General features: G+C 39.7%; 1 protein-coding gene across 1 annotated transcript in view; it reads right to left on the reverse strand.

Moving 5' to 3' along the window:
- The window catches only part of LOC140485711 (la-related protein 1B-like), a 110,469-nt gene that overhangs the window by 56,987 nt on the left and 35,365 nt on the right, over positions 1–18,117 (reverse strand). The window contains 3 exon segments of the mRNA XM_072584154.1: positions 1,908–2,085; positions 7,849–7,908; positions 11,244–11,305. Coding sequence (XP_072440255.1) covers positions 1,908–2,085; positions 7,849–7,908; positions 11,244–11,305 — 300 coding nt within the window.

The following is an 18,117-nucleotide window of genomic DNA, read 5'->3' on the forward strand; positions in this document are numbered from 1 at the left end:
GGGAATTTAGCATGGCCAATTCACCTGACTGGCACAACTTTTGGACTGTGGGAGGAAACCAGAGCACCCGGAGAAAACCTACACAGACACTGAAGGAATGTGCAAACTCCACACAGTCAACCGAGGCTAGAATCGAACCTGGGACCCTGTGAGGCAGCGGTGCAAACCACTGAGCCACCATGTATTGCAGGCAATTCTGTTCTCTGGTATAGGACCTATAGCAGATCTCCCCGACCTATCACCTTTACTCCCAACTCCATCTACCTATTGCGCTCTCAGCTACCTGCTCCCCAGCCCCACCCTGCTCCTATTTATCTCTCCACTCCAGAGGCTCCCAGCCTCATTCCCGATGACGGGCTCTGGCACAAAACGTCGATGCAGCCTAACCTGCTGAGCTTTTCCAGCAACACACTCTCAACTCTGATCTCCAGCACCTGCAGATCTCAATGTCTCCTCTGGATAATATCCAGGCTTAGGCTAACAAGTGACAAGTACATTCATGCTGCATAAAAGCCAGGCAATGACCATCTCCAATAAGAGACAATCTCACTACCGTCACTTGTCATTCAGTGTTACGGCCATCACAAAATCCTCTACTATCAACATTCTTGGGGCTATCATTGACCAGAAACTCAAATTTTCTCATCATAAACAGAGTGACAACAAGAAAAGTTCAGAGGTTAGGAATACTGTAACTAACTCACCTGACTCCCCAAAGCCTGTCCACTATCTACAAAGCACAAGTCAGACGTGATGGAATACGGTCTTCCACTCATCTGGGTGGGTGTAGCTCCAGCAAAACTCAAGGAGCATCATACCCCAGGACAACCCTGCAACTGCAAGCATCCACTTTCTTGACCACTGACAGTCAGAAGAAAGTGAGGACTGCAGATGCTGGGGATCAGAGCTTAAAAAATGTGTTGCTGGAAAAGCGCAACAGGTCAGGCAGCATCAAAGGAGAAGGAGAATCGACATTTCGGGCATAAGCCCTTCTTCCTGAAGAAGGGCTTATGCCAGAAATGTCGATTCGCCTTCTCCTTTGATGCTGCCTGACCTGCTGCGCTTTTCCAGCAACACATTTTTAAGCACTGACAGTCAGTACCACATACAAGGTCCACTTCAGAAATCCCACGATCTGTAGACAGCACTTTCCAAACCCATGACCATTTTCATCTGGAAGGAAAAGGGCAACAGATACATGGGGCTCCATCACCTTCAAATCACCCACCATTCTGACTTGGAATTATATCACTGTTCCTTCAGTGCTGATGGATCAAAATCCTGGAATTCCCTCCCTCTCAGAATTGCGGGTATAGTACATCACATGGACTGCAGTTGGTCAAGAAGGCAGCTCACCACCTTCTCAAGGTCAACTTGGGACAGGCAGTAAATGCAGGCCAGCCAGTGACACCCACATCCCACGAGTGGATTAAAAACAAAGTGCAGAAAACTTCCATGACTCAGGTTCCACAATGGACAAAATATGAGCTTATAGTCTAAATTGTAACATTAAGGAAATGAATCAAAAGATGCTGACAGTGGTATCCGAATGCAAACCATCATGATGCAGAAACTGGCTTTAAATCAATTCATATTCAATGGTAAACCTTTTACAGGTGTTACAGTGTAGGCATGTTGTAGGAACGCAAGAGAAACTCTAATTAAACCAGGCTAAATCATACCAATGTGTCAAAAATATAACTAGCCTTTAATTTGAAATTATGCTTTTTGCATTCTTAGCAAGAACAGCTGTATATGCATTATATAAATGCTGATTATAACACTGCCTGTTGGAATTAGTTGACTCGATAACTGAGCATTAAAGCTTTTAAAAATTGCAGATGAAATATGAATAGTAAAATAAATTGCTGAAAATATAGGCCATGAAGTTTCTGTGCAAAACATACCTTTCTTCCCCTTTTGTGAAGTTCCGTGGGATTCATCGTCAATTGTTGACTTTTCTTCTTCATCCTTTTTCTGCATTTCTCGGTTTTCTTTACTTTCACTGTCTTTCTTTTCAGATTTGTCTTTCTTCTTATTTTTATTCAGTGGCTTTTTGTTTGGCTGGTTCATGATGTTATGGTGCTATGAAAATGTGGAGTTAGTATTAACTTGTAAGGTCAATACTCAATTTCACATTTCAATACAGTACAACTTTTTTCAATCAACCATCAAAAAATACAAAGTTTTCCCCATGAACTGCAAGTTAAAATCATCTAAAACAGTTGTGTGATATGGTTGGTTATGCAGATAAATTCAATTTTGGACCAAATTCATTTACAGTAATTTGAATGTATACAGTATGCATGCTATATACAATGCCTGTAAAACCACTTAGAACATAACTAAGATATAAAATGGGAATTGTAATGAACAACAGCATTAAACCTCAAAAAGGTGAAAATTTTGAAGTGTAATACAACTTATAATATCTAAGACATTGCAAATCGAGAGACCTGGAAGTAATTTATCCAAGGAAATTGAATAATGAAATAGCAATGGCTTGAACTCTAAAGGGAATAACACTTGCTATTCACTTTAGAAAAAGCCAAATTAAGAAAAAATCTGAGGCCATAGTCCTCAATTTGCCTTTACATCTTCAACAGGTTATGTACAAACAGCTCAAGAATCAGGGGGTCCAATCAGATTAAAAAATCATCAGGCAGTAACAGGGAAAGTGATGAGGAAAAATAATTAACATGCAAAATCATTTTATGAATCAAGAATGTTAAATAAAAATTTGGAAGCATGTGTGATCAAAGGAGATATGTAAATATAAAACTCAAACCTTTCAAAAAAGTTTAATTCTATTTTAAAAATCTGTAACAATAAATTTACTTTTGACTAAATAAGAACCAACATTAGTGAAAGAAATCTGATCAGAGAAGTTATTCAGCAGTAATCATAATTCCATTACATTATTAGAAATTGAATTACTCCTGAACATCCAAGTTTTAACTATGATGTAGTGGTGTCAGTGTTGGTCTGGGGTGAACAAAGTAAAAAATCACACCACCAGGTTATAGTCCAACAGGTTTGTTTGAAAGTATTAGCTTTTGGAGCGCTGCTCCATCATGAGGTACCTGTGGAGTAGGATCATAAGACAGAGTCCATAGCAAGAGATCAATATCATGCAACTGAAATGATATATTGAAGAAACCTAGGATTGCTGTTAAGTCTTTCACCTTTGAGAATGGGGTGCAGGCTTCAGTTCATTAATATGTAAATCCCAGAGCTTCTTTCAAGTCACATTCTGGAGATAAATTCAGGTTTTATAACAAAAAGGGTGTGAGGTTAGAGTCTGCCTGTATCACAATCTTGAGCCAGTCTGGTTCTATTTCCAAAGTAGGAATTTATAAAATTATACACGAATTGACTGAGTGCAGATTGTGTGCTTTTTGAACAAAATATAATGTATCTGCAATTACAATTTACAAATGCAAATTCACTCCAGACACTTGTGGTGTGGGGGGGGGGGGGAAGGGAGAAGAGGCAGAGAGGAAACAGGAACCCTAGGAACATGAAGGAGAGAGTGCATGCATGTGGGGGAGTAAGTTAGTGCGTGTGCAGGACTGCCTACATCAGTGTGACAGAGTATAGGCCTGTGAGAGGGTGTATACTGTCTCTCTCTCTCACTACCAAGCACGCGCATGCACACCTCCACCGCACACCCCTCCCCACCCCCACAACAAAATCCCCAGGGGGAGGGGAAAGTAACCAGGAAGGAAGGTGATAGATGAAGTGGTGGTGGGAGATGGTGTTAGATTGGAGTGGATTGGTGGGAAGAAAGGTGGACAGTAGGACAGTTCAAGAGGGCAGTGCTGAGTTAGAGGACTGGATCTGGGATAAGATGAGGGGAGGGGACATGAGGCAACTGGTGAAATGGACATCGATTCAGTTTGGTTGGAGGGTCCCAAGGAGGAAGATTAGATGTTCTTCCTCCAGTTGTTGGGTGGCTAGGATTTGGCAGTGGAGGTGGCCCAGGACTTGCATGCCCTTGGTAGAGTGGGAGGGGGGTATCAAAGTGGTCGGGCTCACCCCACATTTCTGTGGAAGAGCTTACACTTGAAACATTGACTCTCCTGTTCCTTGAATGCTGCCAGAGTGCTGTGCTCTTCCAGCTTCACAGTTTTGACACACACAAGTCTATGGGGTGTATTTGCATTTGCAGAATTATATGCACAAATACATTCTGTTTTGTTCAAAAAGCACACAATCTGCAGGCAGTCAATCCATGTAATATTTTATAAATTCCTACTTTGGAAATAGAACCACTCTGGCTCAAGATTGGGATAGAGAGACAGACTCTAACCTCACACCTTTAAAGCACCGAGTTGAGATGTCATTTTTAAAAAATAAAACCTTAAGTAATTGAAATGTGACTTGAATTAAGTTCTGTGATTTACATATTAATGAACCTAAACCTACAACCTATTCTAAAAGATGAAAGACTTAACAGCAATCTTGTTTGTTCAATATATTGTTTCAGTTGCAGGACACTAAATTTTTTTGATAAAAATTCTGTGTCTTATGATCCTGCTCAGCTGCTACCTCATGAAGAAGCAATGCTCCAAAGGCTAGTAACTTCCAAATAAACTTGTTGGACTACAACCTGGTGTCAAAATTTAACTCTCTCATCTGGTCTTTATGCAATGATAATAGCTAAAGGTTTTAAGTTGATGCCTTAACTGATTTCAGAGTAGCAACAGCATAGCCCCTTTGCAGGGTTCTTGTGGTGCCAGAAGGTCAAAACTCAAACCCCAAGTTCTCCAGGTGTGCAGTGCATCTCTGAACAAATTGTTTAGAAAATATCTATAGGCCTGTGGAACATCAGGGCATCACTGCCTGCAATTTCAGGATTTTCTCACTTAATCACGTACAGATGACAGAGCTGTTAGTTTTACCAAATTGTAATGAAGCACCAGCAGCCTTGCGATTATTAAAAAACAGCAAATGTTAAGCTAATAACATTCAAAACTAAGTAAAACTGTGAATCATAAGACAAAAATCCAAGCACAAGATAACCAGAATGTAATGAGCTAAAACAAATTATGGTTTGTAATTTTACAGATGACATCAAGACTGATAGTGTAGTGGACAGTGAAGAAGGTTATCGAAGGTTACAAGGAGATCTTCTTCAGTTCAGTCAGTGGACTGAAGAATGGTAGGTGGAGTTTAATTGGGATAAATGTGGTGTATTGCATTTTGATAAAATGAACAAGGGCAAGACTTATACGATTAAAAGTGGAGCCATGGGTAGTGTAGTAGAAGAGGGGTTCAGGTACATAATTCTTTGAAGTCTGCATTTCAGGTGGGGTGGTTCAGAAACCATTTAGCATGCGTGCCTTCATTGCTTAGATCTTTGAGTGTAGGAGTTTGGATATTATATTGAGATCGTACAGGACGTTGGCGAGGCCTGTTCTGGAGTAGTGTGTCAGTTCTGATTTATCAGAACGTTGCTGGTAATGCAGAGTTTGAGTTATGAGGAGAAGCTGGGAGTTTTTTTCATTGGAACATAGAAAGCTGAGAGGTAACCATATACAAGTTTATAAAATCATGAGGGATCTAAATAAGGTGAATGGCAGGTGTATTTTCCTACCGTGGGAGATTTTAAAACTAGAGGCATTTTTATGGTGAGATGAGAAAGATTTTTTAAAAAGACACGAGGGGTATATTTTCTTTAATATACAGTATGGGGTTTGTGTGTGGAATGAACTTCCTGAGGAAGTGGTGGATATGGGTACAGTTAATGTTTAAAAGACATCTAGATAAGTTGACAAATAAGAACTGGATCAAGCGCAGACAGGTGGGACTAGTTTAGCTTGGGATTATGTTTGGAATGCACTGGTTGGACTGAAGGGTCTGTTTCAGAGCTGTATAGATCTATGAGTAACAGTTACATATGTCACAAAGCTGGTCCTTTCTTCTAAAAGCTGTTCATTTTCTCCAGGATACTGTGTCCTTAGTTTTTCTCAGAGGGATCGTAAAACAGTCCGGGCTCCAAAATAACTGGTTTGGTACAGAGATGAAAGTGTTTACTGAGAGGCCTTTTTGTTTATACGTAAACAGATGAGACTTTAGGCCACAGCTTTCATGTTTTAGAAGTAACCTGTATAACGAAAGGGGAGTCGTCAGTCCAAAAAGCTGAAGTCTTGTTTGAGTCAGTTCAGCAGTGGGCTGTGTGGAACAGGCTGCAAGACTCTCTCCTTCTGCCCTTCTAATTTTGACTGGTAAGCCTTGGTTTCATTTTTGCTCTGGGTTTAAGGGGTTTGTTTTTTGGGACTGTTGCGTGTATTTTTCGGAACAGCATAATTAAGTCTAGTTTGGATAGACTGAGTTCCATGGGCATTCTATATTCTGTTCTTTGTTTTAAAACCTGGTAGTCGACCTAGCTAACTTACTCCAGGTAATTTTCACTGTCCACTGACCGAAACAAATAGCAAGGTTACGGTCTGGACTGCCGGCTTAAGAAAGTTTTGAGTGGTCCGGCCTAGTCCATAATACAAAGACTTGACCTCTAAATAGAGATGAGTTTAGGGTGACCCTCCTTATAAAGGTATATGATAAAAGCATCTGATCAGGTTGACAGAAACTAATTAGCAACTCTCATCTTGTCATTATCAAAAATGAAGGCAGAGCATTAAAATTGCAGCTACTCAACGAGGTGATGACTTCACACAAGAGGTAATGCCAACATGAAATGCATAAAGAGTTGTTGATACTAAGTCAGTTGAAAATTTCAAGATTCAGTTGATTCTGACAAATTCTTAGGGAAGGCTGAACAGGCTGGGGCTATTTTCCCTGAAGCGTCAGAGGCTGAGGGGTGACCTTCTAGAGCTTTACAAAATTACGAGGGACATGGATATGGTAAATCGGCAAAATCTTTTCACTGGGGTCAGGGAGTTCAGAACGGGAGGGCATAGGTTTAAGGTGAGAGGGGAAAGATATAAAAGAGACCTATGGGGCAACTTTTTCATGCAGAGGGTGGTACATGTATGGAATGAGCTGCCAGAGGAGGCTGGTACAATTGCAACATTTAAGAGGCATTTGGATGGGTATATGAATAGGAAGGGTTTGGAGGAATATGGGCCGGGTGCTGGCAGGTGGGACTAGATTGGGTTGGGATATCTGGTCGGCATGTACAGGTTGGACCGAAGAGTCTGTTTCCATGCTGTACATTTCTATGACTCTACGATAAAGGGCACAGATACAAAGACTGAATTTAAGTTTTACAAAAACAAAGTTTGAAACAAAGTTCCACCTAAAATGAAAAATTAGATTTGGACTAGATTGGCTCCCAGCCTGCAACTTCTCTATCTTAAAATTTCTCATCTTCGTTTTCAAATTCCTCCATGTCCTTGCCTCTCCATTCCTAATTTCCTTCCAATTTAAACCTATAGATATTTTTGCTCCTCTAGTTCTGAATTTTGCATAATGATTCCATCACTAGTGGCTGAGACTTCAATTGACTAGATCTTAAGTTCTGGAATTCCCAGTCTGCACTTTTGATTTTCCAACTCATCTGCATCTTTTACGTCACTTATTAAAACCTCTCTTTTCAATTAAGCTTTTAAATGATTTGACTTAACTTACATGACTGATTCAGTATCATGTATTTTATCAGGATATTTTAATTAAGAAGCCCTAAATATTTGTTGCATCCCCTATTTGTTGCATCCCCAATGCAACTGCTCCTTGATACAAGTGTGCTATTTACTTGAATTGAAGATTAAAAACTAATTTGCACTCCTGCAGATACAGACTGAATTTTTAAAAATTGTTTGCTAATAAACCATTTAATTTTATTTCAGCTTAATATATAGACAAGTGCACTGCACATTAACATACCTCCTTATTAGCAATTTCGCCTGGAGTAGGCCAGTTTGTGATGTCACTGAAATCGCTTGCCTAAAAATAGGAGAAAAACAAACATTCAATATTTCAATAAACGTAAAAAGAACGTTACAGCACAGAAAAATGCTACCCTACCTGAGCTGGCTCAAGCAATCTGATAAATCCCACTTCCTTGCACTTTCCCTACAGCCACGCAAACATTCCCATTCCAAATATAAATCAAATACTCTCTTACAAGTGATTGCTGAACATACATTTTTCACCACTTTCTGGTAGCATACTGCAGATTACAACCAGGTGCTTAAAAAACGTCTTATGTCCTCTGTCATTACTGACTCTTCTGGAAAGAGCTCATTCTTATTTGTCAGAACTCTTCATATATTTGAAGACCCTTTAGGTTTTCCTGTAAACATTCAGATCCGGAGGAAAAAATATCCCATCTCTAGTCTTTCCACCTGAACTGAAATCAGTCATCCCAATTTTATTCTGGTATTTTCCTCAAATCAAATAAGCAGTTTTGATTTTCCTGTTTCCTGACTAGTGTTCATAACTCTTCTGTAAAATGTACCTCAGAAAAAACATAAATTAAAGTTAGTGACACCAAATGGAACCAAATTTGCACCCCAATACACCAACATTTCCATGCATTTTCATGCACAAGTTTGAGCAATTTCTTTGCTGCATAACACCTCCGAACACCACAATACACCAGATACATTGATGACATTTTCCTCCTCTGGACCCATGGTGAAGGGGTCACTGAAACAATTAGTGAAATTAACAAGTTTCATCCACCATCACAATTACTCGAGAATCATTCTCATTCTTCGATACATGCACCTCTGTCATAGATGGACACCTCAGTACCTGGCTCTACTGCAAGCCATGCTGCACTTCGCTAGCTTCCACCATAAACATTAAAACAGCCATCCCCTACGCAGAGAGAAAAGCTCAACACAACACAGGATCTGTTCAGATGAGGAAGAACGCAATGGACAACTGAAGGATGCCCTCAAGAACGGGATATGATGCTCAACTCAAATGCCAGTTCAGACGTGCCGCAGTGAGAAAACGTCATGACCTCCTCAGGTACCCTTCGCCATCCAGTACTTTCTGGGAATGGAAAAACTATGCCAAGATCTTTGCAGCCTGCAACCCTTTATCGATGAGGATGAGCACCTCACCAAGATCTTCCCTATGCCCCCACTCCTTGCCTTTAAACAACCACCAAACCTTAAACCACTGACCAAGACCACTGTTCACAGCAAACTGCCCAGTCTTCAGGACAGCAAACATCATCATACAACCAGTCATGGCAATGACTGCAAGACATGCCAGTGTCGACATGGATACATGGGGACACACCACCCATCATGTGCATGACAGGTACTCATGTGGCTTGGCCAACATTGTCGCTTTCAGACACTGCAGGCATGGCTGCCCTGAGGCATGGTATATTGGTGAACCAAGCAGATGCAATGACAACGAATGAACGGATACTGCGCAACAATTGCCAGCTAGGGATGTCCCCTCCCAGTGGGGAAGCACTTCAGCGGTCAAGGACATTCGGCCTCAGACCTGTGGGTGACTGTCCTCTAAGGCCGACTTCAGGTAACAACGCAGAGTCACCAGAGGTTGATAGCCAAGTTCAAACATGGGATGTACCATAAGACAGCCTCAACTGCGATCTTGGGTTCATGTCACACCACAGGGTAACCCCACCACACTATACACTCTCAGATACCCTCTCACAGGCATTTACACACACAAGCACACATGCACAAACACAAGTCTATGGGGTGAATTTACATTTACAGACACATTCTGTCTTGTTCAAAAAGCACATAATCTGTAAGCGATCATGTGACATTTTATGAATTCCTATTTCGGAAATGGAACCAGCCTGACTCAAGGTTGGGATACAGACTGACTAACACTTTTAATGCATTGTCTGAGCAGAGATATCTATTTCCTGGACATTTGTACCTGCTTCAAAGAAACAATGTAAGAAACAAAATAAAAACAAAAATTGCAGACTGAAAGGCTGTTGTGAAGAAATGTATTTAACACTCATTCACCACTGTAGATCCTGCAATAGTCAAAAACATACATTAATGTAAGTATGAAAAAGTCAGTCAAGATGCAATGAAATGTGACCAACGTTGGAATTAAGAGCTAAAAGGGAAATAAATTGCAAGCAAAATCCAGCATGCTAGCAATAAGCTAGACAAAGAGCTCAAGAACAAATATTTTAAACACAGGCAGAAATGATATGGAAGGAACAAGCCGCAAATCCAATGCTGTGTGGTATGCCACAGAACTGTCAAATAAAGTAAGGAATAGTTGGTTTAACCAAACTTTACAAATATCTTAAACAGGCATAGGAAGGGAACTTCAGAAACTAGGTAACTGCAGGCATCACAATCAAAAGCTGAGGAAGGTCATGGATATTCAAGAGCCTAGAATTAGAGGACCCCAAATTACAGAAGTCTGCTTGACTGATGTGGGTTGGGGGTGTCTCTCAAGAGATTAGAATAGATAAGGGGAGAGCATTCAAAAATTGGGAGCAAACATTTCGCTCCAAAAACTAAACAAACAGAACTTGGAATAGGTTGACACAAACAGATTAGATAACCTCATGTTTACAGAGGGTAGCACTGAGGGAGATCAACCAGGAGTGCATGTGAATAACTGAGTACAGAGCTAAGAAAAGTATATTAAAATTATTTGAACAGATCAGACAAGACCAAGCACAGGTCAGGCAGAGTTCAAAAGATGGGAGAAGCTAGTCTTATTAATGAACATAAGAGATTGGAACTCATCCTGGAGAAAAATATCACACCAAGGTTGCAAACAGACTGGCAATCACAGACTTGCCACGGGTAGAGATGAAGTCAATAGCTATTGGAACAGAAGGTACAACTACTTTTAGAAATAAAGCAATTTAGCAAAGTAAAAAATTAAAAATAATAATTTGGAAAAGGAGAATAACGGAATAAACCATTTGAAACAATTGACAAGAAAAACATTTTTAATATGTATTGTAAAAACAAATATAATTCAATATGTTTTCTGAACAGTGTTGCATCACCGCCTTGTACAGCAAGGAGGGAGATAGAAAAGATAAACCCCTAATATATACTTTTTTTTGAGGGGGAAAGACAGGAGTACCTAAAAGATGTGGGACAGTTTTGGCTGTGTATTAAGATAATTTATGGTAATATTAACGATGATAGTCACTGGACTATTAGGTGATCAATCAACAAAACTTTCAATATAGTCTTCCTAGTTTATTAGTTTCAAGGAATGTTACAATTTCTATCTATAAAGTTTCACAAACTTAAAGAGGGACATATCTTTAAAAGGATTTGATAACTTATTTTGCATACCTTTCCAGTTTTCTTTGCTTTGGGCTTGCTTGCCTTAATCACTTTGGTTGAACTTTGTTGCTCTGAAAATTCAAAATGCTCAGTTAGGAGCTGTTAATGCAATTGATTAATTCAAGAATATCAAACTAAAATACCTTAGAATCATTCAACAAAGATTAAGTACAGCCAAGAGTATAGCCTCACAAAATACATCATCTAATTGTTAGACTCTTGGAAACAAAAGTCTTCTTTATGTGTTGCAGTAATTTCCCGACATTATGCATGAATCAAGGGCGATTTTGGTTTTTACCCCGCCTCTGCACAAGGATGATCTGAAACCACATTTCCACTGATATGTCCCTTTGATTTACTCATCCTCAGAAGCAAACTAGAAACAGGATATTTTGCAAGTTACTGGAAGAAATTCTTATCTTATTACTTCATAATGCAGGAGATTACAGTTTAGTTGAAAATACAATTAACATTCCATTGAATTTCACTTCATATTGTTCTCATAAGGTTCTATTCTCAGCAATTTCAAAAGGCAAATATTTGTCTCAATGGTTAACACTAAATATTCTGAATATTGTGGAGAGCAAAAGATCTAAGACATAGGAGCAGAACTAGGCCATTCAGCCCATCAAGTCTGCTCTGCCATTCAATGAGATCAAGGCTGATACGATAAATTCCTAACAGAAAAAAATTGAATTGAACTTAGGTATAAATATCAACAAAGAAAAAGAGTGGTCAAGAAATTAACAGGATAAAGCTGCTGTGAAATCTCCAGAAAAGGAAACCTGCATCCTTGGATTTTAAAAAGGAATAGTGCAGAAGCATTTGATGTATAGTCACTGATCTTCTACAATTCCGTGATTACCAGAACTCTCTGCACAGATTAAAGGCAGCTTATGGAATCCTATTATTCAAGGGAAGAAGGGAGTCACACAGAATGGAAGAATGCAAGAATGCTTTATTAGGGGCATGGGAATACAGCATTTAGAGAATCACATTATTATTTTTAATGAATGGTGACAAATCATATTGATAAATCCGTTAAGTTGTTTTGAGGATAAAGTTAGAAAACTGAACAGAAAATGTGATATATTTGTACATTCAAAAAGCTGTGATAAAAGGTACTCCACAAGGGGCTACTACATGATATTAAGACTAGTGAGTTGGAGGCATTACATGAGCATTGAATGAAGAGTGGTTGAAAGATGAAAACAGAAAGAAACCTATCATTTTCAGGTTGGGAAACCTGCAAGTTGGGGTACCATAAAGATCAGCACTGGGGATTCAGTGGTTTACAATCTATATCAATGACTTGGAACGAATAGATCAAGTGAAACATATCCAAGTTTGCTGATGATACAAAGTTAGGTGAGAAGGTGAAGGATGCAAATGTGGCTACAAAGACCAGTTAAGTAGGCAAAAACAAGATGCATGGTCCTGCAAATAAATGTGAAATAATCAATTCAGCATGTAAAATGGAATTTTGAAAAAATAAAATGGAGACTGGAAAACAGTGGTATGCAGAGATGCGTCTTTGTACAGCTAACAATTGTGAAAGCAACCTAGAGACCAGCCTTACTCTAGTCTGATTGTAATTATTACAGTGTAGAAAATTTACTGCCTTGGTGAGTTCACATTAGGAATTGTGCACGCACTTTTAGTTTACTTAAACTAAATACGATGCGCTAACCTAGGAGGAAAGGTAATTGTCCATTATAAACTGATGCAAAATCAAATTGCTGAAGAAACTCAGCAACATTGTAGGAAGAAAGCAAAGCCAAAAGCGTCTACTGACTTCATCAAAACAGGTCTCAAAACGTTGACGGATTTCTTCCCACATGGGCTGCCAGACTACAGTTTATCCAGCAATTTCTTTTTTGTCTCTCCAGCATCCACAGTTCTTTGTTTTATTCTATTAACCTGATTCCAAGGAGAAGGGGAATATTCTAGGATCAGAGGTCAAGTAGGACTATATTTCCTTGAATAAGCAGAATGTATCCTTGAAAAGGTAAAAGGACATTGTGAAGGATTTTGACTCTGTAATCAGAAATTAGGTGTCTCAGTCTCAGAATAAGGGGTCAGCCATTTAGGACAGAAGCATGGAGAAAGTTCTTCAAAGCACAGATTCTGGAATTCTATACTCCAGATGCTCAGTCATTGAACACATCTAAGTCAAAAGACTTTTTTTTCATATTGAAGTAGTTAAGGGATAAAGGAATAATGCAAACAAGTGAGATTGAGTTGAAACATCAACTCTAATTGTACTGAATGACAGGGCAAGTGCATGGGGCTGAGTGGTCAACTCTCATTTATGTTCTTATCTTTCAATTCTAACTATTGACACATTCAGAGCTGCAGAAATAATAGGTGATCCATAGTTACCTTGGCTTTTTGGAAAAATATATAAAGCCATAAATGCAAAGAAATTCTATTGATTTTTTTTATGAAATTATACACAAAATGGTGCTTCAGGAAGATGAATACCAGGACAACTATTCACCATTTACAGAAACAACTTAAAACATTAGAAGTATGTCAAAATGTGAGTATAACACACCAACAATGGTTAAAAAAAAACTTAAATAATAAATTAATTTCTACTACACGCATGCAGTTACCAAAATAAACTTGATATGGTGCATTGCAGTAGGGAGAAAAGGAGGCCACATAATAAGTGCTGGGATCAAATGAACAGACTGACCCATGGGTACAAATACATAGGTCACTAAAATAACTAATGCAATTAGGGTGAAAAAAAACTACAACGTGCAGAGGTTTATTTCTAGAGGATACAATCGATAAGCAGGTCACGAAGACTAAAACTTAAACAATTAGAGGTCAAAGAAGCTGCAAAATTGATTTGAGAATATTACGAAATTGGAATGGCTTTACTCATCAAGAAATATTAAAATGACCAGTTGTTCCATTCTCTGGGAAAACATATCAAACAGCATATCTCTTCGCTGTTTGCAACAAGGTACTGGCCATAAGCAAAACACCTATGCTTTCAAAACACAAGTGTCCAACATTAGATGTGATTTCACTCTTGGGAATGTCTGGGATAATCCTGAATGTGCGAACAACCAATTTGTAATCAATTTAGAATTTAGTCAGGCTTAGAGCGAGTGTACTAAAAGCTACATATTAACATAAAGGGCTCTTTCCTTTGCAGACAGAATTAACATGTACACACACTGTACCCTTTCAACTCATTAAATTGGTTTGCAGCCACGGATTCATTTCTCAGGATAAAGCCACCTGGTTTAACTGCCAATCATTTAACTGGTTCATTTTCTATGACAACGCCTTGACCAGAGTCACCTGCCACCTGATCAGGACTGACCAATCAGACAGTACAAATGTTGGATTCTTCCTCCTTATGTTGGTATTCTTGCAAATTGTACTTCAAGAGCAAAACAAGAGTATTTGTCAAAATGTCTTTCGTCAGCAATACAAAAATACTTCCACAGGATATAGATAGTGGCAAACTTGCATTTGTTGCTCACCTCTAACTGCAATGAGGGGCAATGGTGAGCAGTCAGCTTGAACCATACCATTAGGGAAAGGTGGCGGCCGAGTAACACAGACACAGCAGCTCATGGAATTTGAACTCAATTAATGGATCTGGAATTAAAAGCTAGTCTCAGTAATAGTGACTATGAAATCCAATATGTTCAAATCGATTTTGCATCACTGTGTAGCCACCTGGTGTCATACTTGGAGATGAAAACTTCCACAAAAGTAATGATCGCCTGGATGTATGAAGTGACAAACTAATCCAGAAGAAAAGGGCAATTAAAGCCACAAAAAACACTGACTCAGGACTATACCGTGCTTCATTGATAACTAATCAGCAAAAATCTTTAAGTCATTTTGTGTCAGCGCTGTGGGTGCACCTGCAGATGGACAGCAGCAATTCTAAAAGACAGCTCACTGTAACCTTGAAGGTTAATTAGCAATGGGAAATAAATGCTAACAGAGTCAGCACTGCCCACACCTCAACAATACATTAAAAAGAACCCATGGTGTAAGGTATGGTAATCTCAGTGGCGTTACCGAAAGATACCCAAACAAACAGTCAGTCAGTGTGATATACTGGATTTGGGGTTAGTGATATTAATGTCTGCCTTCAAGGAGTTAGAGTCCTAGAGATGTACAGCATGGAAACAGACCCTTTGGTCCAACCCGTCCATGCCGATCAGATAGCCTAACCCAATCTAGTCCCACCTGCCAGCACCCGGCCCTTATCCCTCCAAACCCTTCCCATTCATATACCCATCCAAATGCCTCTTAAATGTTGCAATTGTACCAGCCTCCACCACTTCTTCTGGCAGCTCATTCCATACCTAACACACAGATGAGGGTTGTCAGATGGGTTGTCTTCCAAATTAATCAAAAAGATTGCATTACACATTAGAGAAATTGTCCCAGTATGGTAAAACCATTTAAAATAATTTGAGAGTTGTGCACTTGGAAAAGCAAGCTTTAAAACATATGGAAAATGCTGGTTTTCAAGAGATCCAAAGCACGTTCGAAGTGTTTTTAATGTTGGAGATGGCTTTCCAGAAGCTCCAGCACTAGAGTTTTACAACAGAAGGACTTTATTTTATGATAAATCAAGCATGGAAAGTGGCAGTCAATTTACATTTCTTTAAAATGCGATTGTGTGCAATAGCCAAATCTAGCATTCAGATCTTAAAATTTTTAGATTTCACTTTTAACAACTGTTTGTGGCAAAGCTTACCTCCTAAAAATAGGAGAAGTAGACTTAAGAAAAATCAGGAGGGCAAAAAAAAGGGAACATGAGATAGCTTTGGCAAATAGAGTTAAGGAGAATTCAAAGGGTTTTCACAAATATATTAAGGACAAAAATGTAACGAGGGAGAGGATAGGGCCCCTCAAAGATCAGAAAGGTGGCCTTTGTGTGGAGCCGCAGGTAGGGGCAGATACTAAACTAGTATTTTGCATCAGCATTTACTGTGGAAAGGACACGGAAGATATAGAATGTAAGGAAATAGATGGTGACATCTTGAAAAATGTCCATATTACAGCAGAGGAAGTGCCGGATGTCTTGAAACGCATAAAAGTGGATAAAACCCCAGGACCTAATCAGGTGTACCCTAGAACTCTGTGGAAAGGTAGGGAAGTGATCGCAGGGCCTCTTATGGAGATATTTCTTTCATCGATAGTCACAGGAGAGGTACCGGAAGACTGGGGGCCAACTAACATGGTGCCACTATTTAAGAAGGGTGGTAAGACAAGCCAGGGAACTATAGACCAGTGAGCCTGATGTCGGTGGTGGGCAATTTGTTGCAGGGAATCCTGAGGGACAGAATGTACATTTATTTGGAAAGGCAAGGACAGATTAGGGATAGTCAACATGGCTTTGTGTGAGAGAAATCATGCCTCAAAAGTAACAGAGGATTGATGAGGGCAGAGCAGAAGATGTGAACTATGTGAACTTCAGTAAGGCATTTGAAACGGTTCCCCATGGGAGACTGGTGAGCAAGTTTAGATCTCATGGAATACAGTGAGAACTCGCCATTTGAATACAGAACTGGCTCAAAGGTAGAAGACAAAGTGGTGGTGGAGTGTTGTTTTTCAGACTGGAGGCCTGTGACCAGTGGAGTGCCACAAGGATTGATGCTGGGTCCATTACTTTTCATCACTTATATCAATAATTTGGATGGGAGCATAAGAGGTACAGTTAGTAAGTTTGCAGATGACACCAAAACTAGAGGTGTATTAGACAGCGAAGGAGGTTACCTCAGATAACAACAGGATCTTGACCTGATGGGCCAATGGGCTGAGAAGTGGTAGGTTGAGTTTAAATTTAGATAAATGTGAGGTGCTGCATTTTGGGAAAGCAAATCTTAGCAGGATTTATACACTTAATGATAAGGTCCTAGGGAGTGTTGCTGAACAAAGAGACCTTGGAGTGCAGGTTCATAGCTCCTTGAAAGTGGAGTCGCAGGTAGATAGGATAGTGAAGAAAGCGTTTGGTATGGTTTCCTTTATTGGTCAGAGTATTGAGTACAGGAGTTGGAAGGTCATGTTGCGGCTGTACAGGACATTGGTTAGGCCACTGTTGGAATATTGCGTGCAATTCTGGTCTCCTTCCTATCGGAAAGATGTTGTGAAACTTGAAAGGGTTCAGAAAAGATTTACAATGATGTTGCCAGGGTTGAAGGATTTCAGCTGTAAGGAGAGGTTGAATAGGCTAGGACTATTTTCCCTGGAGCGTTGGAGGTTGAGGGGTAACCTTCTAGAGGTTTATAAAATCAGGAGGGGCATGGATAGGATAAATAGACAAGGTCTTTTCCCTAAGATGGGGGAGTCCAGAACTAGATGGCATAGGTTTAGGGTGAGAGATGAAAGATATAAAAGGGACCTAAGGGGCAACTTTTTCATGCGGAGGGTGGTATGGGTATGGAAGGGGCTGTCAGAGGAAGTAGTGGAGCCTGGTACAACTGCAACATTTAAAAGGCATCTGGATGGGTGTATGAATAGGAAGCATTTGGAGGGATATGCCCAGGTGCTGGCAGGTGGAACGAGATTGGGTTAGGCTATCTGGTCGGCATAGATGAGTTGGACTGAAGGGTCGGTTTCAATGCTGTTCATCTCGATGACAGCAGTTCTGTGAAATTCAGAAGAGGTTTAAAAGATCTTCACTATCAATTTGATCATTCAAAATCTGTTAGCACATTGTTATAAATTTTCAGATCTTTTTCAACAAAGATGTTGGCCTTTAAACAGTACCAAGCAAAGGGAAGTGGAAACAAGGAAATGTCAGTTATTTAAAAAAAAGCATGTAACTGGTTAGGCAATGTTCCAACACCAGTCAAAGAAACCTCCTCCCTCCCACCCACATCTGTGTTTATTA

This window comes from Chiloscyllium punctatum, chromosome 14 (assembly GCF_047496795.1).
Source record: "Chiloscyllium punctatum isolate Juve2018m chromosome 14, sChiPun1.3, whole genome shotgun sequence".
Classification (NCBI taxonomy): domain Eukaryota; kingdom Metazoa; phylum Chordata; class Chondrichthyes; order Orectolobiformes; family Hemiscylliidae; genus Chiloscyllium; species Chiloscyllium punctatum.